General features: G+C 48.1%; 1 protein-coding gene across 9 annotated transcripts in view; it reads right to left on the bottom strand.

Annotated features, from left to right (window-relative positions):
* Positions 1-26,423, bottom strand: part of SLC9A8 (solute carrier family 9 member A8) — a 70,626-nt gene that overhangs the window by 9,864 nt on the left and 34,339 nt on the right. For 5 of the 9 annotated variants that reach the window (XR_014073916.1, XM_081560261.1, XM_081560255.1 and 2 more), the window contains 7 exons: positions 26,319-26,353; positions 21,265-21,408; positions 17,019-17,157; positions 15,451-15,556; positions 7,309-7,425; positions 4,520-4,602; positions 1,552-1,663 (listed from right to left, as the gene is read on the bottom strand). Coding sequence is in view for 8 of the 9 variants with exons in the window: in XM_081560261.1 (XP_081416387.1) it covers positions 1,552-1,663; positions 4,520-4,602; positions 7,309-7,425; positions 15,451-15,556; positions 17,019-17,157; positions 21,265-21,408; positions 26,319-26,353 (736 nt within the window). In the remaining variant the exon portion in view is untranslated. Of the gene's footprint in view, positions 1-1,551; positions 1,664-4,519; positions 4,603-7,308; positions 7,426-15,450; positions 15,557-17,018; positions 17,158-21,264; positions 21,409-26,318; positions 26,402-26,423 lie in introns of all 9 variants that reach the window. The other 4 variants (XM_081560259.1, XM_081560253.1, XM_081560254.1 and 1 more) reach the window with 1 other exon arrangement.

Here is a 26,423-nt window from a genome sequence, read left to right as displayed (position 1 = left end):
ATCCAGGCAAGGCCAAGTCCAGCCCTGTGGACAGTTCATGAGGAACTGGAGAAAATGGGTGAGAAAAGCTGGCTCAAGAGGTCTGGCCACAATGGGAAGAGATGGAGGGGTATTGGCTGAAGTTGTTGGATTTTTGCTGGGAAAAGGAGTCTGTTTAACTGTTGAAATGATGGAAGAGCTCATGGAGACAAGTTGAGGATCCAGGAAAGAGGGAGGGACTCAATGCAGAGAGGCCTGCACAGCCTCAGAATGCCTAGAACCAGAATGCCTCCCTGTTTAAACCACCCCCACACGTCCCCGCAGAGGTCTCTCTTCCATGCCTCCCTACCCCCAAAGAGCTCATATAACTGGAAAATGCCTCATACATTTCTTAGACTTTTTTTACGGGGCAGGAGGGGGGGCAGATTTTGAAGACCTTGGATCAACTAACTCCCTTATAATTTTTTTCCCCCTCACTGGCAAAAAAAGATTTAAGAAAAAAGTATCCTTCACTATCTACACATAAATACACACTTAACTACCTGCATGTCCTCCACACACACACACACACACACACACACACACACACACACACACACACACACACACACACACACACACACACACACACACACACACACACTTTAAACAAGATCTTTTGAAAAAGAAATCTTCAAGGAATGTACAGATATGCTGTTGGAGAGAAAACAGCCTATAAAGCATATTGCTATACTCTGAACCCACAAAGAAATAAGTAAATTTAAAAATGTCTACAGATCCGGTGCTTTAGGAGCCAAAGATTTATGGAATTATTTCCATCCTTTAGAAAAGGAGAATATGGGACTGAATGGCAGCTGAAATGGTCAAATAAACTATCAGAACTTAGTGACTGAATAAAAAATAAAAATCCAAATCTAGCCTGCAGTACAAAAAGCTTTAAACTTTAACCTTTTAATTTTGAGCTCCTAGACTTCCCTGGTGGTTCAGTGGTTAAGTATCCACCTGCCAATGCAGGAGACATGAGTTTTGATCCTGGGTCCCAGAAGATCCCACATGTCTGGCCTAAAGCCTGCACTCGGCAACAAGAGACACCACCGCAAGGAGAAGCCCTCATGCCGCAACTAGAGAAAGCCTGTGAGCAGCAACGAAGACCGGGTGGGTCAAAACATAAATAAGTACATAAATAATAAAGTTAACTTCAAAGTATTTGAGCTCCTTGCCCCTTCAGCCTGGAAAGCGTGCAGATAGAGCGGCACCACGCACAGTGTGTGCTGCTGCCCTTGGAACAGGGGGCGGGGGGCAAACCCTGGCCCTGCCCCCTGGGGCCCCTCGACCCCCAGCAAGCCCTCTGCCCTTGAGCCTGGTCTCCCCGTCTGTGGGGCAGGCACACTCCCCTGCTGGGGGCATGTGGGGAGGGGCGCGGCCCGTGAAGGGCCGTGCGTGGATTTTGGCGGCTGATGAGGCCCCCTCGGTTTGGAAGGGCTCCGGGGACAGCCGCGTCCACTCTCCAAAAGGCCAGTTTGTGCCTTAATGACACGGTCTCCTCCATGGCTCACTTGAGATTGGACTTACCGCTGAACCACATGATGAACATCATCTTTGGGGTGATTTTATGATCGCGGAAGAAATTCAGGAGGTAGGAGAGGGGGAAAATGTTCACCGCTCTGCCAAACAGCACAAGCACCTGCAAACAGCAACAGACGAAGTCTTACACAGAAACCTCCGGTTCTTCAAGCTTATCAAGGTGAACACAGACTTGGTAACACACCCATGATAAAAGCAGCATCCCTGTGTCATCAAAGACATGAACTTGATGCTAGGTAGAGATGCAGGGATGCCAGTTTCTATGTGTGGCAAAGGATTAAAGCTCTGTATGTTATGTTTCTACTGTCAGAAAGAGAGGACTAACAGGGTATCAATGACGGCTTCAGCAACGCCAAGAGGGATTAATTTAAGGGCCACCCGGCTCCTCCGAAGGTGCCCGGATGTGGGATGGGCTAGCTCTGGGGGGACAGACAAGGTGTTCCTGCCTCTCCCATCGGGGCCCCACTCCTCAGGGCAGGAGGGAAGATGGCCTACCCATGCCTGTAAATGCTGCTCCCTGAGCACAAGAAATATGCAGGTAGGTTCTAACAGGAGGTCACACACACCCTGCCAGTTCCTAGCCATCTCCAAAGGCAGGTCGATTTTAACAAAATATAGTTTTATGTAAAGTCCAAATCTTATCTAAGTGGCTTTTTAGAACTACTTATTCATTTCCTTCTCCTTTCTTCATCCTGCTTCTCATTACCACGAACTTGAACAGAACAATACAGCCACAGGCTATATTGTGGGGAGTCTAAGTTTATCCTTTTAGCCAGCATGAATTGAGTGTGCTTTGGACTGCGTGCCCTGGAAAGTCAAGTTAACAATAATTGCCCCCAATCACCTAACAGTTATATGCCAGACAGTGTTTTAAGCATTTTATATGCATTATCTTATCCAATTTCCATCCTTCCAAAGGTTTTATGAGGTAGGTATTACCGTCTCTATTTTAGAGACAAGGAAACTGCGACAGAGAGGTTAAGTGTGAACCAAGCGGCCCAAGCCGACACAGGCGGGGAGTGGTGGAGCCTAGTCCCCCGAGCCCGGCTCAGTCCCCAGTGCCCACGCCCTGGGCCACTGTGTGAGCCTGAGGTGTTCCATCTGAGCGGCACAGGCCGCCTCCAGGGGCGGCAGGGCCAGACTGACCAGGTGCTGGGGGGAAACTGAGTCGCCACCCTTTCCCTCCGGGCCCATGGCTGAGATCGCCACCTCCCTGCTTCACCCTCTGAGGTCAAGTCCTCCACCCCCAGGTTGGTGTTCCAGGCGTGACCAAACCGGCCTCTCCCACCCCGCGACCACACTAGAGGCCATCAGACTTTCTGTAAAAGACTTCGGCTTCTGTTCTCTTGTCCTGAGGCTGGAGGACAGGTAACAGTGGCAAAAGCCATGAGGTCGTGCTGACTAAGGCAGAAGCGCCCAGACTGCAAACAGAAAAACATCTTTCTTCTTTGGGTTCCCCATCCTCTCTGCCTCAGGTTCCCCATATGCCAAACAGGAAGAAGGCCTCACTGGTCTGCACATGGTAGGTGCAGTGACTGAAAAAAAAGCCTGCCTCTCAATAGCTGTGTCTTGTTAAGTGGGGTTGGTAATAAAAGTTAACTCAGGATGGATTACTCAACAAGTAACTCAACTCAACAAGGTGTCCTTTGTAAGTGTCTGAACAGAGGATCTAAAAAGACAACAGACATCAACTTCGGGACGGGGGTATGACTCAGCAGGAGGACCTATGGGAGACGGGTTCACACGGAGGGAGCAGAGACAGGAGGGACACAGATGAGGGGCCTGGGACACGGGGCGAAACACCTGAACACTTGCCCTTCAGGTCACTTTCATCAGGTGCCTGAGGGAGGTGGACCTTTCTTTTAAATGCTGAAACATTTATTTTTCTCCCGTTTCTCAAATCTGATTTTAATTCAAATCATTAAACTTCTATTTTCCTTTCTTAAAGGCATATCTTAATTTGTCTTCTATTGCCAACACCCCTCTCCTGTCCCGTTATAACACTTTCCCAAGTCTACCTGACGATAAGAATCACTGGGGATGATGATGCCTCAGGATGAATCTCCAGAGGACGGAAGGGCCCTGGAATCTTTACCGTGAACAAGTGTCCAAAATCACTCTTATATGTGGACACATTTGGAGGAAACTATAGTAAGAATTTGGTATATTCATTATAATCATCCAGGAAAAGTAGAAAAGAAAATCATCCCCAGTTTGCCAACCATCGTGAATATTTGGTATATTTTCTTACATATTTTTTTCTATGCATACTGTTTTTACGTGGTTATCATCAATTACCCATTCAGTTCTGAAATCTGCTTTCACCATCTAACATTAAAAACTGGTATTTCGTGTGTGCACACCTGTGTCCCACTCCACATAGCCTGTGGATCGTAGTTCTCCAACCAGGGATCAAACCTGTGCCCCCTGCAGTAGAAGCGCGCAGTCTTAACCACTGGGCTATCAGGGAAGACCCAGAGGAACTGATAATTTCTGAAGAAGACTATAACTATTCAGGGCTTCCCTGGTGGCTCAGATGGGGAAGAATCGCCTGCCAATGCAGCAGACCCAGTTTTGATCCCTGGGTCAGAAAAATCCCCTGAAGAAGGAAATGGCAATCCACTCCACTTCTTGCCTGGGAAATTGCACGGACAGAAGAGCCTGGCAAGCTATAGTCCACGGGGTCGCAAAGAGTCTGATACAACTTAGCAACTATACAATGCAACAGGTCACATAAAATTAAAAACCAAGCAAAAATTCTTTTCTTGGGATATTTAATTTCACCCTTTCCCATTTATTGTATGTTTATGATTTTTTAACGAAAAGAAACTTGCAACAGAGGCTGTCTATGTAGCTGTTGACTATGACCAGTTAACAGTTACATAAATGAATCCAGAATATGTGGTTATTGATCTACAAATAAGTCATTAAATAAAAAAACAAGGAAAATACTTACTATGCACCAGATGACAAAGGAAATTTCAAACTTGTGAGGGAAACTAAAAATGGACAGGCCAAGAAATGCAAACACACATGTTTCTGAAACAAACCAAAGAATGGATTATTCAGCCTCAACTATTTTCTTCCAAGACAGGTTGGGCTTGTTATGCAAACAAACATTTCAGAAGTCAATCAGAATCCAGTATAACACTTTGCTTATTTTCTGGAAAATCTTGGTCAAGCTTGTCCTTTGATTCTCTCATTTTTTTTTCTATCACAACAAGCAACGTGTGCTTGCTATTCAGAACCTCCTAATTAAATGAGCCAGCTGTCAAATACCCATGCAAATAAATACTTTCCCACCCAGGGACGAGGATAAATATATGAATCTGTCCACTTGCTGAACACTGTGATTAGCAAGGATCCTGACTGTGGCAAAGTGGCAGAAATTCAGAGCAAAGTGGCTGCAGACACCACGTGAGCAGTATGAAAGGGCCCTTTGTCAACTTCTTTGGCAGAGCGGACAAAGCCCATGACTGACTTCACATATTTAATGCCACCACAAAGTTTAGAAGGCTTACACCCTGAGAATTTGCAGGAAGAGATACGTTTCAACTCTTGGCTCCACTCCACAAGTCCAAGAGAAGCTGACGTTTACTCTTGCCATACAAGCAGTCACTTGTGTATCCTAAGAAAAAGTACCTTATAAATTTCTAGCACTAGGCTCCCTGCTTAGACTGTGACATCCTCCAGAACAGCGTTGGAGCCAGGCAGACCAAGACTCTTTTAAAAGTTGAACATCATAAAACATCAAGGCTGTTTTAAAACATTTTAGCAATGGTTTTTGGTTTTTTTTTTTCCTTCTTCAAATGTGTATCCCTTTTGAACAAGTCTACAAGCTGGACAATATATGTATCCTTCTCCTCCTTGAATGTTTTTCTTATCAAATATTTTTGTCATCTTTTGAAATCAGCTCATTTAGAACACATTCAGATCTAGATAATGCTGTTCTCTGGCAGCATGAATATGATTATATGGATAAGTCATGGTTAAAAATGAATCTGTGATGGATATTTAGACTGATTCTATTTCTAGTATTCAGAAAGCTACAACAGGGACTTCCCTGCTGGACTGCAGTCGACTCCATGCTTCAAATGCAGGGGCTCAGGTTCCATCCCTGGTTGGCAACTAGGATCCCATACTCCTGGGTGCACCTCCCCCGACCTTCCCCAAAGAAAAAGTGACAACAAACACCCCTGTGCACAAGCTAAATTCCCGAGAGTAGAATCACTGGGTCCAAAGAACATGTGCCTCCGAAATTCTGACTGATGCTACAAATGACTCTCCTAAAAAGATGGCATCAATGTACATGCCCATCAACAGGGCCTATTTTCTATACATTCCTGCCAGAAGTGGGGAACCACCAAATTTAAAATCTTATGGGTTCAAAATAGAATCTGATGGATGTTTTGCTTTACATTTCTTTGTGGTGAGACTCAGAGTCGCTGGCCATGACGTTCTGAGAAAGGTGCTGTGCAAACAATACCCACTGGGCTAGGAAGGGCCAGACCGGCTTCCAGACTTGCTTCTTAGCTACGAGACAGCACTCAAGCCATCGGACCTGAGCCTCCCTGTCTGTGGAATGAAGTCTCTGCACAGCTTGCCCCTGACCCCTAGTCTGTGACAGTGTGGAATTACTGCTTGGATATGAGATCCCCACTGAAATGCCAGGGGTGGTGCTGACGATGACAAGCAGGGGAGTCACTCAGGGGCCTTCACTCCCAGGTATAAACTTGGGGGGTCTGGGTTTCATCAGAATTCGGTGCCGCACTGAAACTGCTGGAGAGAAACATCAGTGTGGCCCTGATCCTTACCCCTCCCCCCCAATGCAGGATCAGCCCAACAGTCCTTCAAGAGACTTGTGAACCAAGAAATGCTTGGGAAATTTCAGGAAATGCTCTAACTCTCTCTTTCTTAGAGAGTCACAACGCATGCTAGCTGAAAAGTCTCACAGTTCGGAAATTTGTTAAACTTTACTATTATTATTTTTTAAATACATATTTATATATTTATTTCTCTGGCTGTGTCAGGTCTTAGCTGCGGCACGTGAGCTCCTCAATGCATCGTGCAGGATCCTGAGTTGCGGTGCACGAGCTCTCCAGTTGCGGTGCATGGACTGAGTTGCCAGGCGACATGAAGGTCTCAGTTCCCCAACCAGGGATCTCACCCAAGTCCCCCGCACTGGAAGGTGGACTGAACCACCAGGGAAGTCCCTGTTAAACTTTACCTACCCCAGGATTTCCCAAACTCTTTTTTGACTACAGAGTCTTTTTTCATTTTTTGACCATACCTCGAAGCGTGTGGAACTTCCCCGACCAGGGATCGAACCTCGTCCCGTACAGTGGAAGCACAGAGTCTTAACCACTGGACCACCACGGAAGTCCTATGGAGTCTTTTTTTCACCTAACCCTTATCAATCTCAGTTCCAAGGAATAGGTTTTTGGAAATATCATTTTCACATATTGTAGATGTATGCGTCTCAAATGTTCGTAATTATAGCAGTTCTCATTATTTTTGGTCTTAAAGTTATAGGAATCAAAAGTTGCACCTGTTAGGTATTAGAACTCTTTATGGAATGTGAAAGCCAGAGGAACTAACAAAAGATAAGGGAGTACGGTATCTGGCCCTGAGGAATTCTGCTGCCTCTTCTGCCAGGGAAGATCTCAAAGGACTCCTAGAACAGAGGGAGGAAGAACAAGGAGCTCTGGGCAGGCCCACACGGGACCGCACAGAGGCAGAACTCACCGCACAAGAAGGCCACGGTCCGCAGGGTTTGCTGCATGAGGATCTGGGTGACCGGGGACAGGTTGTGGTGCGTGTAGTGAGACATCACAATGCCTGAGAACAGGATGGCCATGATGCCTGGAGAGGGACAGAGGGGCGGAGCACACAGACATGAACAGAGCAGAAAAGCACCTGCCGTGGGATAAGCAAATCATGTCTCACACTCCCTACAAGTGCCTGGAGCCTCTAGTGTTAGGTGTTTTAAGAAAAAGGAGAAGAAAGTAATACCTGAGGCTTCCCAGAGGAATGTTAAGGGCTCAGCTCTCTGGCAGCTTCATTACCAGCTGGGTGACCTTGGGTCAAGGTTCTTCCCCTCCCCAAACCTCAGTGTTCTCAACTGTACAGTGGGACTAATAGTACCTGCTCGTGGAACTCTTAAGAGGGTAATGAAAAGAAGCCATGTCAAGTGCCCCTCACGAGACCAGGGCAGAGCAGGTGTGAGCCGTCATTGTCTTTAGCAGATAGAAGGGGGGCAGGTATCATTCTTGGGGCAGAAAGGGAACATAAGAATCTGGGTATAAAGAATGGGTGGATTTTTACTTTGCTGTACTTTAAATTTTTAAAAAGTATGTATTTATTTGCTGTATTGGGTCTTAGCTGTGGCCCCTAGGATCTTTGGTGCATCGTGTGAGCCTTCTGTTGCGGCCCACAGACCCTCTAGTTAAGGCGCACAGGCTCAGTACCTGTGGTTGCTTAGTGGCACATGGGATCTAACTTCCCTGATTAGGGATCGAACCCAGGTCTCCTGCATTGCAAGGTAGATTCTGAACCACTGGACCACCAGGGAAGTCCCTGTCGTACTGCAATTTTGAATTTTCCCACATGAATTTTCATGGTGACATGAATTAACCTTATAATATGAAAAGAAAGATGTTTTTCTTTTTAAGTGACGTGTTTTTTCTTTAACGGTCTCCATGAGAGCGTCTGCAGCTTTTCTTGTGCTCTGAGCGTGTGGGTTTCAGCTTCTGTCCATGCCCCTAATCACTGCTGAGGCCACTGAACACAGGGCTTCCTCTCTGTTTTCCGGGTGACGCAGCAGCAAAGAGGTCTTTATTTCATATAAAGAAGCTGAGATTTTTACAAAGCCTTTAAACAAGCTGCCAAGATACGTGAATTCCAAGTCAAACTCTATAAGCAAAAACTTAACTCACTTCTGCCATTTTGTAGAAACAGATTACCAGCTAACTTTCCAGTTAAAAATGAGTGAAAAACACAGAACTGCACTGGAGATGTTTCAACTTGTAAGCTTGCTGTATAAATGATACTTTACAAAATATAGGAAAACCCCACTCTTTGTGGCACCAAAAAGGTATTTGCTGGCCGGAGAGATAGCAGAAGCTGGAATATTTCATCTCCTGGCCCTTTTAGGAAAGAGCAAATTCCTGTCTGCTCTTTCCTTTCCACCCCAAAAGGAGGCCGGGCTAGGAAATCCCAGCAACGCTGCCCACAAGTCACACCTGACGAGCTTGGAGAGGGGAAAGGAGAGGGCAGCAGACTTCTTTACTTGCGACTTTAGAGCAGTGACAAGACTCTGGAAGTCAGGAGCCATTCTGAGCCTCTGCTCCACTAGATAAAACAAGACAACAAAACTTCCAACTGTCCCTTGATTCATCTGCTCCTCTTGGTAAGTTCCTGCACCGAGAGAGCTTCTTCCTGCCTCTGCACCCAAACCATGGACACCACAGGCAATGTGAGGTGAAACAGAGGGACAGCCCAGAACCGACGAGGCCAGGGGAGGCACACGGCACAGCTCACTTCAGTTTCTGTGGAGCTGTTCCCAAGGGTCTCTCTTCCTTCAGCGCAATCCAGCGCTAGACGGTTCTGGCTCCTGGGCTCTCAAAGGACTTTGTTTCGCCAGCCAGCTTCAAGAAAGGTTATCAATTCACTGCAAAGCTGAGACTTGGGGGTTCCCACCCTGAAGGAAAAGTCAACCCCAGAGGAGCCTGACCAACGTGGGCTGTGAATCACAACCACGTAAACTGTGACAGGAGTGGCTTCTGCCCACACTGTCATTCTGCCCACAGACAAGGTGGTCACAGCCCTCAGGAGGACCGACATTAAATAGCCACTCCAGAAAGCCCCACACTCAGGCTTCCCTGGTGGCTCAGATGGAAAAGAGTCTACCTGCAGTGCAGGAGACCGGGATTTGATCCTTGGGTCAGGAAGATCCCCTGGAAAAGGGAATGACTACCCACTCCAGTGCTTATTTAACTTATATGCAGAGTACATCATGAGAAACGCTGGGCTGGAAGAAACACAAGCTGGAATCAAGATTGCTGGGAGAAATATCAATAACCTCAGATATGCGGATGACACCACCCTTATGGCAGAAAGTGAAGAAGAACTAAAGAGCCTCTTGATGAAGGTGAAAGAGGAGAGTGAAAAAGTTGGCTTAAAGCTCAACGTTCAGAAAACTAAGATCATGGCATCTGGTCCCATCACTTCAAGGCAAATAGATGGGGAAACAGTGGAAAGAGTGTCAGACTTTATTTTTGGGGGCTCCAAAATCACTGCTGATGGTGACTGCAGCCATGAAATTGAAAGACGCTTACTCCTTGGAAGGAAGGTTATGGCCAACCTAGATAGCATATTTAAAAGCAGAGACATTACTTTGCCAACAAAAGTCCGTCTAGTCAAGGCTATGGTTTTTCCAGTGGTCATGTATGGATGTGAGAGTTGGACGGTGAAGAAAGCTGAGCACCGAAGAATTGATGCTTTTGAACTGTGGTGTTGGAGAAGACTCTTGAGAGTCCCTTGGACTGCAAGGAGATCCAATCAATCCATCCTAAAAGAGATCAATCCTGGGTGTTCATTGGAAGGTCTGATGTTGAAGCTGAAACTCCAACACTTTGGCCACCTCATGCGAAGGGTTGACTCATTGGAAAAGACCCTAATGCTGGGTAGGATTGGGGGCGGGAGGAGAAGGGGACGACAGAGGATGAGATGGTTGGATGGCATAACCGACTCGATGGACATGAGTTTGGGTAGACTCTGGGAGTTGGTGATGGACAGAGAGGCCTGACGTGCTGCAATTCATGGGTTCGCAAAGAGTCGGACACGACTGAGCGACTGAACTGAACTGACCCACTCCAATATTCTTGCCCGGAGAATTCCATGGACAGAGGAGGCTGGAGGGCTACAGTCCATGGGATTGCAGAGGTGGAGACAACTGAGCAACTAATACTTTCACTTTGCAGAAAGTCCAAGGCTCCAGCAAGTCAGATCTGACAGTGAAATGTGGAAGCTCCCTTGGGACTGAGACCACTATCCCCTGGGAAACAAGGAGACAGGTTCGGTGCAGAAGGGGTCAGGCTGGCCGCTGAGTCTGGTGCACTAGGCCAGGAGTTGGAAACCCAAACTCAGGGGCCAGACAATAAAAACAAAGATAAAAGCAGTAAGTGGGCGTGTGGCACATGTGGAAGAAAGGCACAGGCCCATCTGTAAAGGGATGACAGCAGCTCTGTGGATGGGGGCCAAGTGCCAACCAGTCTTCCTTTCCTTCTGGTTTTTGAGAGATGCCAGACATCTGCTTCTTAGGAAATCTTCCAACATTTTCCTTCTTTGGCTGCGCTGCACAGCCTATGGATCTAGTTCTCCAACCAGGTATTGAACCCACACCCCTGCAGTGAAAACACTGGGTCCTAACTACTGGACCTCCAGGAATTCCCAGAAATCGTCCAACTTTTAATGACAGCAACTAATTCAAATGTTTAAACTTTCTGTACAGATAAATCCCATCTGGGGGCTGAATTTGGACCATATAGAAATGGGCTCTCTGGTCAAGAAAAGAGTGGACCCACGCCAGTCAAGTCTGGGGTCAGGGGAACTCCCAAGTTCTGGGGGCTAAAGGAGACAGTCAGGGTCAGCAGTGGGTGCCAAAGCCCCAGGATCAGCTCACGCGCCCTCCCTAAGCACGGATGACATCACCAACCAGAGACCCTCACCCACTGCAGCTGCTCAAAGACACTGAAGGGAAAGACGGTGCCAGCAGGCTCTCTCCTGGAGATAAAAGACCTGGGAACTTAAAACTTGACGTGGAATGAAGAATCCCGACATGTTTTCTTTTTTCAGAAGGCAGCATTTAAGGAAGTGGACAGCAGCGCAGCAAATGGTCAGCCTCATAGAAGGAAGGAAGGGAGAGAGGGAGGGAGGTGGGAGGAAATCCATTTCCAGGCTCAGTTAAACCCATGGCTTCAAATGTAATTGAGGAATAAAGGGATTCAAGTACAAAAGGCAGGAGTTGAAAGAGTATCGGGTGTAATTTCTACTGCACTGACCTTTATTGTGGGTAAAACACACTGCATTTCTTGAAGGCTAAAGCCGAGTCAAGCCCTAGTCAGTTTTGCTAATGACCCAATCAAAAACATACTGTGCTATAACATCTGGACTCAGAGGTAAACAGTAAGACAAGAGACTCTCCATTCACACCGCCTGTCCACAGGCAGCTACTATTAACAGCTGGACGTGCAGACTGCCTGCTCTTTTACCATCCTGTTGTAAAGTTTATCTATCTCTAAAAATAAACAGGGTCATATTACAGATATGGCACGTATTCCTAGCACAGTGGTTTTTTAAAAAGTCCTTCAACACTTGGCTTTGCCTGTATAACAGAATCCCAACTTGTTTCTAGGTCTAAGAACCCGGTGCGGGTCAGGGCTTCTGCCCCCCCTGGCCCAGCCCCAGTCTTCCTGTTCTTCCTGAAGCGAGCCCAGCTCCACCCCCCACCACCTGGGACCCTCAGCATCTGCTTCCGCTGCCAACCCTGCCTTCCCTGGCACCTCCTGCAGCCAGCTCCCTCTCGCCACGCGGGTCTCAGCCCCACGCCACCACTTCGAGAACAGCTTCCTGACCCCCCGCCTCGGGATGCTCCTGCCCCTCTGCTGCTCTATTACGTCACTCTGATTTCTCTTTTTCACGTCATTTCTTTTTTAAAAAAATTATTTATCTACGGCTGTACTGGGTCTTCGTTCCTTTGCTCAGGTTTTCTCTACTTGCACCGAGCAGGGACGACCCCTCGCTGCATGCACAGGCTCCAGGTGCTCGGGCTTCAGCAGCTGCAGCTCACAGGCCCTAGAGCATCCAGGCTTTAGTAGTTGTGGAACTCAAGCTCAGCAGTTTGCAGCTCACGGTTCTCGAGCTCGGGTTCAGTAACTGTGGCACACGGGCTTAGCTGCTCTGCGGCATGTGGAATCTTCCCGGACCAGGGATTGATCCCGAGTTAGCAGCCGGATTCTTACCTACTGCACCACCAGGGAAATCTGGGGGGCACTTGTATTATCATGTCCACTTCACGTAAGAAGTGGAAGCTCACAGTGGTGCAGTCTGCTGTCTGAGATCGCACAGCTCATGAGAGGTGGGGGTAGAATTCCAGCCAGGCCTGTCTGGTGCCTTTAATCGCTGTGTTCTAAACACACAGATTTTCACAGGGAGCGTGTGCTGTCTGGCGCTCCTGGTGACCTCCGTGACAGCAGGAGCAGAGTACAGGGAGAAAGGAGGGGGCCGCACGGAAGTCACTCTTCCCGTTGCTGCTTTTACAGTAACAGGCCGAGCCCCTCTTCTCTGAAAACCCTGCGTGACAAACATCCCACCCACAGAGTGTGGGCAGAGCCAGCCTGTTACTCAGAGGGGAACGAGCGTCTTCTTGGCTTGCATGAGCTCTCTTTGGCCCCATTAGCGTGCAGACAAGTCCCTAAGGAAACGAAACCCCTACAAACAGAAAACACTGCCTCTCTGAAGAAAGGACAAGAAAAACATCCCCTTATTTTAATCACAAATTTCCAAAGGACGCATGAAATGTATGTTTGCCAACAGGTACTCAGTGTTCCTCTCAAGGGGGCGGGACACGATTTAGAAAAACACATGTAAAAACAGTGAATCACTAGAGCCCAGTGACTCACAGGTAGTATTCATGTAAGAGCCAAAAGATAAGAGAAGCATGGGATGGCAGAGACTGGGACGGAGTTATCCAAGAGAACTGGCTTGGGATTCAAAACAAACGAGACCGAGGTTCACAAAGTTCTCCAGCGAAAACAGCCAGAGTCCTCTCTCCTTCCTCCTGGGCACGACCTTCTCACAGAGAACCCACGCTTGACACCAGTGACCCTCTGTTCAACAGCAGAGGAGGAAGAGAAAAAAATTTCAAGAAACCAATAGAAATGTACTAAATTTGATAAAAGCCATAAAATTTACATAAACTATAAATCCATGAAGTTCAAGAAATCCCAAGAGGAACATGAGGCAAACTATATCGAGGCACATCAAAATCAAACTGCCACATACCTATATCAACATGGCTAGCTTTTAAAATTAAAATAAAGTGTTGGTAAGGATGTGAAGCAGCTGAAACTTTTCCATACATTCTGGTGGGAATGCAAAATGGTCCAGTCACTCTGTAAAACACCTGGCAGTTTCTGATAAAGTAAAGTATACACCTACTGTAAAACCTGAAAATTTACCAGACCACCTGACCTGCCTCTTGAGAAACCTGTATGCAGGTCAGGAAGCAACAGTTAGAACTGGACATGGAACAACAGAATGGTTCCAAATAGGAAAAGGAGGATGTCAAGGCTGTATATTGTCACCCTGCTTATTTAACTTCTATGCAGAGTACATCATGAGAAACGCTGGGCTGGAGGAAGCATAAGCTGGAATCAAGACTGCCCGGAGAAATATCAATAACCTCAGATATGCAGCTGACACCACCCTTATGGCAGAAAGTGAAGAACTAAATAGCCCCTTGATGAAAGTGAAAGAGGAGAGTGAAAAAGTTGGCTTAAAGTTCAACATTCAGAAAACTAAGATCATGGCATCCAGTCCCATCACTTCATGGCAAATACATGGGAAACAGTGGAAATGGTGGCTGATTTTATTTTCTGGGCTCCAAAATCACTGCAGATGGTGATTGCAGCCATGAAATTAAAAGACGCTTACTCCTTGGAAGGAAAGTTATGACCAACCTAGACAGCATATTAAAAAGCAGAGACAGTACTTTGCCAACAAAGGTCTGTCTAGTCAAGGCTATGGTTTTTCCAGTAGTCATGTATGGATGTGAGAGCTGGACTATAAAGAAAGCTGAGCGCCAAAGCATTGATGCTTTTGAACTGTGGTGTTGGAGAAGACTCTTGAGAGTCCCTTGGACTGCAAGGAGATCCAACCAGTCCATCCTAAAGGAGATCAGTCCTGGGTGTTCACTGGAAGGACTGATGTTGAAGCTGAAACTCCAATACTTTGGCCACCTGATGTGAAGAACTGACTCATCTGAACAGACCCTGATGCTGGGAAAGATTGAGGGCAGGAGGAGAAGGGGACGACAGAGGATGAGATGGTTGGATGGCATCATCGACTCGATGGACATGGGTTTGGGTGGACTCCAGGAGTTGGTGATGGACAGGGAGGCCTGGCATGCTGCAGTTCATGGGATTGCAAAGAGCTGGACATGACTGAGCGACTGAACTGAACCGTAAAACCAAGCAACTTTACTTCTATGTATTTCTCCAAGATTAATGGACATATACACATTAATAGTCAAAATCTGGAAAACCCCAAATGTCCTTCGGATGGTGAATGGAAAAAACAGCTCAGTAAGAATGTATAAACTATGGATACAGTAAAAATGTGGTGTGTCTCAAGAACATTATGATAGCTGAAAAAATAAGTCACAAAAGACTACATTCTGCATGATTCCCTTCATATGACATTTATAGTCTGGAAAGAGCAAAACCATAGTGAAAGAATGCAGATCAGTGGGTAACAGCGCCCAGGGATGGGCTGAGGGATTGACTGCCCTTGGCAGTCAGACCCCATGCTTTGAGTGAAGGCCTTTCAGAGGGCTTGCTTTGAGAAAGAGGCGACCTTGGAAGAGATATTCTGATCTCTGCTACAGGATGGCGGTAAAGAGAAAAAGGTGACCATGGGAACACTGAGTTCCTGCATCCGGCCAGGTCTAAATCCAGATTCTCCCTAGAGATCCAGGAAGCCTTTTTATTGCTCAAGCTCTTCTGAGTTGTGTCGTGTGACTGAGAGTGACCCAAGTGACAGAAGCTCTTTCCCCAGGCAGGACAACACGCCATCCACCCCAGCATTTCAATGCTCTCCATCACTTACCTGAGAGTGAGATCCCTTCTGCGAGCCCGTATGGAAGGTAGGCAAAGATGATCATCATGCCAAACTCCAAGGAAGGCGTTTTCCTCAAGTCAATGTGCTTTAGCACGTAAATGACAACTGTCAAGGAAAAAGAACCCAAGGACCCTTATGGGTGATCTAGAGAAGTCACAAAACCACGGCCTTCCAAACAGAAAGGGTAAACACTGGATACAAAGATGTGGGAACACCTCAAGGTAAGGAGTGAAAAATCTGTCATTACGGACTTTTTCCTCTGTAGGGAGGACTCCTGTTTTAAGGAAGGGAATCTGACAAAATACTGAGAGATGTAAATTCCTGAGACAAGCAACAGGGGAACATTAAAGTCGCCCAAGTCAACTCATTTGGAAATGCTGACTTGGAGGGCCTGGGAGCAGCGGGGGCAGAGCCGGGCCGGCAGACAGACTGAGCACAGCCCACTCTGCCAGGACGGTTCCAGTGCCATGTCCCCCTTCCACGCCTCCTCCTCCATCAGATGAGGTCACTATGGGGTTTCCAGAACCGTGGGGACCAATGCGCTACTGCAGGACCTTCTCTCCTGTCCCTGGACCTTTATAAACTCATGCTCCTGTGAAAGGAGTCTTCTACATACTCGACTGTCGTTTGCAGGCCTGTGCTGGAGCCCACAGCGCCCATCTACTCGGCTTCATTAAGGTAGAGGCTCTCCCCCTCCTCCACCCTTCTAAAGAGATACATGCAGAGGGAAATACTGAACTGGAAAGTCTTCTTTTCCATTCTGTTTATTGGTACAATATGAGAAGCTGCCAGCCAACTCAACAGCGCCTTGAGACTTCTGGACATAGGAACTGAAGGGAAAATTCAACAGGACGTCAGACACACATGCCTGTCTGAGGCAGAAGCTCTTCTGGCTGTCTGCAAGACAAACTGCTCATGGAGGAAGGCCAGGTGGCCATCTCCCCAAGATGCACACAGGCTCCGGCTCACATAGGAATGGTCTGGTGCCTGTTCCTATTTTAAACATGACAAATTTTCTACAGCAATAAAGGTGTCGGCAGCCTTAACAAGTTTGCTTCTCTGGCTGGAAGAGCTTGTGGGTTGTTAAGCCACAAAATAAGTGTGAATAACTTAGATGGAGCTCATTTTGAAAGGCTCTTTCCTGGTTCATCCAGATAAATACTTTCAGTGGGATAGAGATTTGCTCAATTTGACATTTTTCAAAGGAAATTAATTTCCAATTTTCTTAATGTGAAAAGTGAGATGGTGGAAAATGAAATTCATCTGAATGCAGCTTTCATACTCTGGGAACTGAGAAAACCCCCAAATCAGATCTGATATTCAACCATGTACATGTTTTTTAAGCTTTGAAAAGTGACATGCTACATTTCACATGTTAAACTTTAAAATCCTTGAGTTTAAAGTGCTCTTCAAACCAAAACTAAGCATAAAAATCCTCCTTAATATGACTTTAGACTACAATTGGTCCCCTTAAGGAAATGGAGAAAATGACGAGTGATGGATGTAATTAGAAATAATCTTCCCGGCCATGCGTGTTCATCATATTAAAAGGATATCAATGCAGATATTAAGCCAGTGAGGGTGCCGAGTGCCGCAGAGCCAAAGAACATTTTGAGGAAGTAGCCCAGGGCTTGTAAAAATGTTTGCCACCCACTGACATCTGACATATTTTTTCTTGTTAAACCTTCAGCTGTGCTAGGAAATAAAAGAAAAACACAAAGAAGTTAAAATGTTATAGACAAAGTTATTAGAAATTAACTTAAGGACTCAAAACTTACTTCTTGCTTAATCTCTCACTCATTCATTCCATCATTCAACCTGTTAGCCAAACATTTATTTGTTCACCTACTTTGTTACAGGCACTGTGTTAGTTTCTGGGGGTTCAGAGATGAGAGCAGGTCCCTGCCCTTAGGGAGTCCTGCAGTCTAATAAGGGAGAAAAACAGATGGGGGCACTTCCCTGGTGGACCAGTGGCTAAGACTCCAAGCTCCCAATGCAGGGGACCCAGGTTTGATCCCTGGTCAGGGAACTAGATTCAACTAAGAGTTCTCATGCCACAAGAAAGATCCCATGAGTACAAACTAATACCCAGCACAGCCAAGCATAAGACGACACGCACACAAAGACGGGAACCAGGACCATCTCAGTGCCAACCACAAACGGGCGCTTGCCAAGGGCATTTGCCATCTTCCTCTGTGCAGACTGAGCCCTGTGCTGCTGACCTTCAATGCCCCCTGAAGGGACTTCCGGGTGGAGAACTCGGCACTTTGTGCTCCAGGGAAACTGGTGGAACAGGTCTTCGGAGAGTTCTTTTCAGGAACTGATTTCATGATCCCAATCCTTGCATCTCCTTGTATCTAGAGCACTAAATCCCTTCATGATGACATCAGCTCCTCGTGACTAGCAGAAAACCTTTTGTAAAGTAAGGGCTTGACTGCACTGAATGTGCCCTTCACCAAAATCATACAAGCTGACCTTCCCCCAATGCCTCTTTTTTGAGTTTTTTTTTTCCTCCGCTACCTCTCTGGAGCAGTTTCTCAGAGCTAGCTGAGGTGCCGTCTCCCGGGCTACAGTCCTCATTTTGCTCCAAATAAAACTGAACTCGCAACTCTCATGCTGTGCATCATTTTCAGTCAACATCAGGAAAGAGCAGAGGAAACACACGGTGGCATCTAACTCAGACAGGTGGGGGTCAAAGCAGGTTCTTTATGACACACGGGCTGGGTTTCGCTTTAGGCTAACGAAGCGTTCGCAGAGGGAATAGCATGTGTGGAGGTAGGGAGCCTCCAGGTGCTAGCAGCACACAGGTGCTGCGCTCAGTCGCTCAGCTGTGTCTGACTCTGTGACTTCCAAGGACTGTAGCCCACCAGACTCCTCTGTGCATGGGATTCGCCAGGCAAGAATACCAGAGTGGGTTGCCATGCCCTCCTCCAGGAGATCTTCCCGACCCAGGGATCGGGGATTGAGCCCAGGTCTCTTGCATTGCAGGCAGATTCATTACCGTCTGAGCCACCAGGGAAGTCCAGCAGCACGTTGCAATTACACAGATGATTGTGGATAAAACACAGGAACAGGATGTGGGGGGAGGGGTCGGTGGGGAGGACAATGTTAAGAGGTGAGGCAAGGGCAGCAGGCAGGGCAAGACTGTGAAAGGCTATTGATGAACCCAGCTAAGGAGCTGGTCTTTTATCCGGAAGGCCCAGAGGAGTCACGGAGAGTGTTTTCAGGATGGAGTAGGGGAGGGGGAGTGGGGCTGCTGTGAGATAAAAACCTGAAACTGAAGCTGTGGCATGAAGCCAGGTAGAATGCAGCCACCTCAAGAAGACACGTCTGTGGGTAAGGCCCAGAGTGGGGACTGGAAGGTATTAGGAGGTAGAACGGAAAGGACTTTCCTTTCACTGTTAGACAGCAAAGTAAAACGTCAGCAGCGGTTAAATTCAGTTGTTGGTTTCATCCCCAAAGGGAAAACCGTTTTACCATTACAATATTTATTCTCGTTAAGTATCTTCCTCCTGCTGATTATACCTTCTCTCAAATCCATCCACTTCTCTCCCTCCCTCTGCTATCATCCTCCAGTCCAGGGCTTCTGCCTCTCCGATCTTTGCATACAAACATCCTGCTCTTTCTAGGAGAACCCAACACTTAGGGGCCTGAATGATCCCTTGACAATGTACATCTGATCAGGTTATTGTGTGTGTTAGTCACCCAGTCATGTCCCACTCTTTGCGACCCCAAGGACTAGCCCACCAGGCTGCTCTCTGTCCATGGGATTCCAGGCAAGAATACTGGAGTGACTGCCATTCTCTTCTCCAGGGGATCTTCCTGACCCAGGGATCGAACCCAGGTCTCTTGCACTGCAGGGGGATTCTTTCCTGCTGAGCCACCTGGGAAGCCCCGATCAGGTTATTGGTCTGGTCAAAACCCATCCTTAGTTTCCTGCTGCTTTTAAGAGGAAACCCAGTCTGACCCTGATCCTCCCCACCACACTTCTCACCCCATCTCCTCCTATTCAGGCTGGGCCCCACCGCCGCCAGCACCTCCCTGCAGGTCACATGCCATTCTTCCTGGGCTCCAGCTGACTCCGGTTTGTTCTCAGAACTCAGGGTCAGTGACCCTCCCTCAGGGACATCTGCCTTCACACAGGCCGCCGGCCCACTTACAGGCTCTCCTGGTGCCTAACCTGCCCTCCACAGCACGCGGAACTAGTGAATCATCCCATGAGGACCACGCTTGTGCCCACCTTACTCAATGCCGTATGTCCAGGGCCTAGGGCAGAACCCAGCACACAGAAGGTACGCAACAAATTTTTGCTGAATCAGTAAACAAAACAAAGACTTGTCTAGAGTAACATTCGGCCTCATTAATCAGTGTTTCATGAACCGGTATAATTCTTTTTAAGAGTTATTTATTTATTTTTGGCTGTGCGAGCAGGGGCTACTCTCTAGTTGTGGGGTACGGGCTTCTCACTGTGGTGGCTTCTCTTGTTGTAGAGCCTGGGCTCTAGGGTGAGTGGGCTTCAGTAGTTGTGCATGGGCTTTAGCTGCCCTGCAGCATGTGAGATCTTCCCGGACCAGGGATCGAACCCGTGTCCTCTGCATTGGCAGGTGGATTCTTGACCCCTGGACCACCAAGGAAGTCCCAAGCTGGTATAATTTTTTGGTGGAGGGGATGGTTCTTTTTTTTTTTTTTTTTGGCTGTGCTGGGTCTTCGTTGCTTTGGGGGCTTTTCTCTAGTTGCACCGAGCTGGGGCTACTCTCCAGCTGCGGGACATGGGCTTCTCATTGCGGTGGGGTCTCTTGTTGTGGAGCAGAAGCTCTAGGGCGCACAGGCTTCAGTAGTTGTGGCTTCCGGGCTCTAGAGCACAGGCTCAACAGTTGTGGCACCTGGCCCCCCAGACAATGGATTGTCTTTTTAAAAAAATATTTATTATTATTTATTTGGCTGTGCTGGGTCTTAGGTGTGGCATCCAGAATCTTTAGTTACTGCATGTGGGATCTAGTTCCATTGACCAGGGACCGAATCCAGGCCTCCTGCCTTGGAAGCAAGGAGTCTTAGCCACTGGACCACCAGGGAAGCACCCGCAGTGACTTCCTGACATTTCACGACTCACCTTTAATTTCTCAGCTACTATCAACAAGGGTAGTAATACCAACGAACAACTGGAAAAAACCCAGTTTCCAAAGAGCCTTCACACTAGAGCACCTTAAGGCAGGATGTGAAAAGGAGGGTGCCCTGCACCGGCTCACAAGTAGGAGAATAGGGCCTCTGTCGACTGCTTTCATCTGGAATAATCCTGTCCTGGAATAATCCCTCAACTGGCTGCTCGGCTGTCCTCTGGGGATTCATCCCAGACCTACTGAATCAGGAGTTCTGAGGGTGCCGCCTAGGAATGCAACATTTAATAAGCACCCCCTGGTGATGTTGGTTACAAGCTAGGCTTAATTTAAAAGCACTGCTAAGGACTTCCCTGGCAGTCAAGTGGTTCAGACGCCGCGCTTTCAATGCAGAACACACGGGTTTGATTCCTGGTCAGGGAGCTAAGATCCCCTACGCTGTGTGGCCCGGCCTAGATAAATAAATAAAAGCACTGCTAAAACGTAGGTCCTACAGGCTGACTCCCCTCTAATCACCCTGGGCCTTGACAACAGTCCTGAGGCACATACAGGTTTGTCAGGACAGAAGGACGGAGAAGCAGTGAACCAATCACCCACAGGACAAGCAGCTGTACATGCAGCTGCACGGGGATATCTGCCCTCCGATATGAGGCCCTTTAGTTCTGTCGCTTGCAGAAAGCACACTTACTTCGTCAGGACAATGGAGACTGCGTCATTGAGAATGCTCTCTCCAAACACCAGCATGTTGAGCACTGGGTCCACGTGAAGGGCGTTGAAAATAGCAATAGTGGCCACTGGATCAACAGCAGAAATCAGGGAGCCAAATGCAAAACTGTCGAGAAGAGAAAAGGAAGGGGCAATTCTGTAATGCTTAACGCTGGTCCACAGAGTAAAACAAAGTCAAAGACTATTTAGTATTAAACTAACAGGACACCCTGTAGCTGAAGGAACTACAGGAGATGGTGCCTTGTTTTCCACTTAAAATACCTGCTGATTGACACTGTGGATGGAGCAGTGAAAGGCCCACTCTATCAGGAGCTGTTAGGAATGGCCTGGTTTTCCACCGCAAGTACCGAGATTTCATCTTGAGTAGTGACGGAAGGAAGGCTTCTGCTTAAATACATGACGGGCATCCCAGCCTTCTTGGTCAGGGCAGCCGGAGCCAGGGCCCCCAAAGGGCCCATGTGCTCCTGGGTCTGACCTGTGCTTTGCCCCTTATCACCAGGCCACCAGAGTACCGTCTGTGACCGTCGCCAGCCTCCACTCAGATTTGCAACATCTAATGAAGTGCTGAAAGTCAGCAGCAACTCCAGCGTGCTCCAGGGGCCGGGTGGCTTGGGTAGCAGACATCAAAACCAGGCTGCCTCCCACCAGGCCAGTGCTCTCACCCCAGCATGAAGGTCTAATTCCTCCAACACACATGCATGAATCGCCTAGTATGTTTCAAGCACTGAGACTAATAATAACAGCAAATATTTCTGTGGTACTTACCACATCCCAGGCACTGTTCTAAGCGCTTTATAGATAGTAACTCAATAATCCACACAGCAACTGTATGAAACCGGTTTGCATTTCGTACTGCCCCGCTTACACAGGAGAAAACTGAGGGACAATGAGGTTAAGGAACTTGCCCAAGCAGGATGCAAACACAGGCCACCTGACTCAGAGTGGGGGCTCTTATCCACTGCGCTGGACACAGCAATGCCCAGAGGCCAAGAGCAGTTCAGGAAACGGCCAATGTTACACAGGAAGTCAGGGTGATGAGAGAGTAGCGTGGCAGGAGGTGTGGGTGGGGACCACTTAGATTGAGTGGTCAGGAAAGGCCTCTCTGAAGAGATGAGGATTACTGAAACAAGGGCCTACGTGACAAGAAGCAGGTGGCCAAGCCAAGGCATTGGGGGCAGTGACCAGAGTGAGCCCCCTGGGAGGCGGAGCAAGTCTGGTTGCCTGAGAGACAAAAAAGTGGGCCTGGCAGTGGTGTAGTGAGACAGAGTGGCTGGAGATGTGGGAGGCTGGGAGGGAGGCAAGGCCAGGTCACCCCTGGGGGCTGCCTTAGGAGTTGGGACGATTAGTTTCTCACCCCGAGAGTTCTTGCAAGCCTTCAATTCCCTCAAAAGACTACGCCTGGCACTGTTTTCCTGGAGCTGTCAGGAGACAGTTTCAGGTAGAGATGTAAGCCAGAGCCCATCCACTCGCTTCCTGTCCTCCCTTCTGGGAGGGAAGAGGGGCTACTTGGCCTGGGGACCAGGGCGTGCTGTCCCCTGGATGTCCCCAGCAGCTTCCATGATCATCCAGCTCTGAGCTCAGGGAGAGGAGTGCTGGCAGGAGGGGACTCCTGGCTGCCTGGCCAGCTATGGAGCTCTTCATAAATCAATAACCTGGCCTTCTGGTTTCTATGACAGTGCCCTGGGAGTTCAGTTAATGTGAATTCACGTGGGAGAGCCTGCTCACTTTGAGGACGGTCTCCAGGTCCCAAGCTGAGGAGCAGACCCTGAAAGACAGTCTCAGCTCAGACTGCAATTCTCACAGAGATTGTCATGCGCTTTACGAGCTGTGACTTTACCTCTCGCCCCCACTGTGAGCGCCCAGGCGGTGGGCACCATATTTTTAGTCATGGGTGTGTTCTCAGGATCTGAACTGCTATTTGGGGAAGGCAGGCAGGCGGGAGGGAGGGAGAGGTAATCCCACCAACCTGGGAGGCTGTGACCTGTTGGTGGCTGGCCTTGAGGCCCTCGCTCTGCAACCCACAGAGATTCTCTCTCTTCTTTTAGCCCCACTCTCCTCACCCACAGAACATAAAAGGGCCTCGAAGGAAGAAGAGTGTCTAAAAAATACATCTTGGGGAATTCCTTGGTGGTCCCGTGGTTAGGACACCTCGATTTCACTGCAGAGGCCTGAACTCAATCCCTGGTCGGGGAACTAAGATCCTGAAAGCAGTGAGTTGCAGCCAAAAATTTAAAAAAGGAAAGTACATCCCGCAGTGGGGTGGGGCCCTGGGAGCCGTGGCGGGTCATGCGTGGCACTGACTTTGTGTGGCCCAGCCGGCCCCTCCCCCGCCCCTCGGGGGCACCCGCAGCCCAGTTCCAGTGACTGCCCTCCAATTTTCCTTTGTGGAGCCAGGCCTCCCCCACTTTCCATCCGTGGAGTTGTGTGGGGTCCGAGGAGTAGGCAGGGGACCCAAGCCTGGTCAGAGGACCGTCACCAGGCATTTTATCAGGTCGCTGGGAATCAGGATGGCCCTTCTGGCAGGGGTGGCTGAAGTGAGGGGGACCATGAGCCCGGAGCCACTGGTGCTGCCAAGCGGGATGAGCATGCCCGAGGTGAGGTTGACCAGGGAAAAGCTGAGCTAAGACAGTGAGAGGAGGGGTTCCGGACACCGGGTCCCCAGAGGCTGTCGTGCAGGAAGCCATGACTCTGGGGACACTTCAGTTCTGTGAGTCAACAAACTTTTTTTTTTTTTTTTTGCTAAAACGAGTTTGTGCCGGGTTTCAGCTGCACTAAGAGGACTGACTGCTGCTCTTTCTAACAGTCCCCGTGGCATCCTGACCTGGAAATCAAAGAGTGGAAACGAGAAGACGGACTGATGAATGGACAGAGGGATGGAGAGATGGCAAGACCTGTGTTACAGCAAATCTGGCTAAACAGTGACTGTGGAATCCAGGTGGTCGTGTGCATGCAGCGCCTCATCCTTCCTGTGTGTCTGAAATTCCCATAAGAAGTTAGGGGAGACGTGCTTTGCACAAACCATATAGCACATTTGGCTTTGGTTGTGAATCTAAACTAGGGCACAGTGTTTCTGACAGAGAACATGGAAAGGCTGAACTGTGAACTGTCTGGATCATGGAGAGCTCTGCCTCTAAGCAGTCACTGAATCTTGCCCTCAGCTGTTCCACTTCATACCTTATGAACCAGTCTTTCAAAAGGCCAGGAGCCAGAAGTTCAACTGTGTTTTCTTGCATCTGTCATCCCCGAAGACAGCAAGGTCCACAAAACAGAAAGAAAATGGACTGGGGTGGTGAAATAATACAGCGTGTATCTACGAGGGAACTAGCTTTCTGGTAGAAACACCAATAAAGTAAAATCTGTGCAACAAAGTTATTTTCATGTTTTCTGCCGTGCACAGGTCCATGCTTGACCTGTACGGTGTTTTAAACTGGATTAAGCTGCCAACATTTAAAACTGGAAAAATCCCCCATTAAATCTAGAAACTTGGCCTCTTTTGAATTAAAAAATTAGATATCTGGTCATTCTGGGCCCATGTTTCTACATAGTAATTACTAGATGCAGCTAGGAGGTGGCGGTACCCTTCAGACAGAGTGGGCTCCCTGGTTCACCACCATCACCAGCTCTAGACACGCACCTGGCCAGCTTCCTTCTGTGAAGGGTTCCGCCAGGCCCTGCAGCTGTGTGGTTTACAACCGCTGGCTAATTTCCCCCAGAGGACACCCCCTCCCACCTCCGCAATCTGTGCGACAGTCACTTTCTAACAGGAAGTGTCTGCCCACATAGAAACTCCACCTGGGTCTTCTTACTCTGCTTGTCTAAGGCCAATTCTTTTATTCCTTGCTTCCTGAACATCCCATCCACTGGTTCCATTCAATTTCACAAGGATTTATCAAGCATTTTTGTATGTCTAACCAGCTGTCCCCAAACAGGCTGAAGAACTGAATGCTGTGACATCTGCCTTTACAGACACTGGGTTTTGAGCATTTCTTTTCAGTTGCAAAATACGTACAAAATACAGGCCATCAGTTCTGCTCTGCTTCCTGCTCCCTGTGAAACAAGAATGCGTCTTTCCCTTCTTGCTTATATATCGAGACTATCTTACAATAAAAGCTTTGAAATCTATGTCCCTGGAGAGAAAACAAGATTGGACTTGATGTTATCAAAGGCACATTTCTCACGAAAAGGGCTCCAAGGTACTGCTGCTAAAGACTGTAAGCTCTTGCTGGCCCATTGAAAGGGACCCCGGGACTGAGCACTGGGTCCAACTTCTGAGCGCCGCAGCCGGGCCAGAGAACAGAACCCAGTGTTCTTGGCAGAGAAACACAGAGGCAGGTTGCAGACTCACTGGCTGTCTCAGCGAGGGGAAACCAGGTCACACTCTGTGTGCACTTTTTTAGCACTAGATCTGGTACCTTCCAAGAGACAGCTGCCTAGGTTGCTTCCTGCTAAGCCGATTATGGAAATTCCTGGATTGGGCTCCTAGACAGCAGCTCTGAGTGTACGACCGAGTAGCTTCAGCCTGGGGACGGCTCCCACAACAGAGGCCCTGGCCCTGCCTGCTCCCACTGCCCCCTCCCCGCTCCCTTGGTGGGAATCCCAGAGTAAAGGCTGACACCTCACCCCGACTTCATCCCCAACCTGTCAAGGGGATAAGTTTCCATTACAGCCATTGAAAAGCTTTAGAAATGAGCTGCAGGTGATCTTTAATAATAAAAGGACAATGGTGTAGCCTTTGGTGTGTGTGTGGGGGGGGGGGGCGTTAACTAACCAAGAGTTATTCCCTTGAAAGCTGAAACTAAATCATTCCCGTCAACAACTCTCTGACTGGAGATCTTCAAAATTCTTCAAGATAGTTTTGATTCATTTTGGAGATACACATTAATTCAGAGTAGATTCTACAGCAGAAATCGTCAGCCAAACCAAGAGACACAATAGAGAAATCAGGATTCAATGCTGAGAAACCTTTCCCCAGTAAAAAAGTATAGCCACATGGGTGTTACAGTATGGAAGGTTTACCTGTCTGTCATGTTGAGTTTAGAGATTACATCAGCCTGTAAAATAAAACACACAAACACACAGACACACACAAAAAAAAAACCCTGGAGAACAGCCAAGAAGATT

This window comes from Giraffa tippelskirchi, chromosome 13, assembly GCF_054371585.1.
Source record: "Giraffa tippelskirchi isolate mGirTip1 chromosome 13, T2T-mGirTip1v1.2.pri, whole genome shotgun sequence".
Classification (NCBI taxonomy): domain Eukaryota; kingdom Metazoa; phylum Chordata; class Mammalia; order Artiodactyla; family Giraffidae; genus Giraffa; species Giraffa tippelskirchi.
Note: the sequence above shows the minus strand (reverse complement) of the source record. Positions and strands in the feature narration are given on the sequence as shown.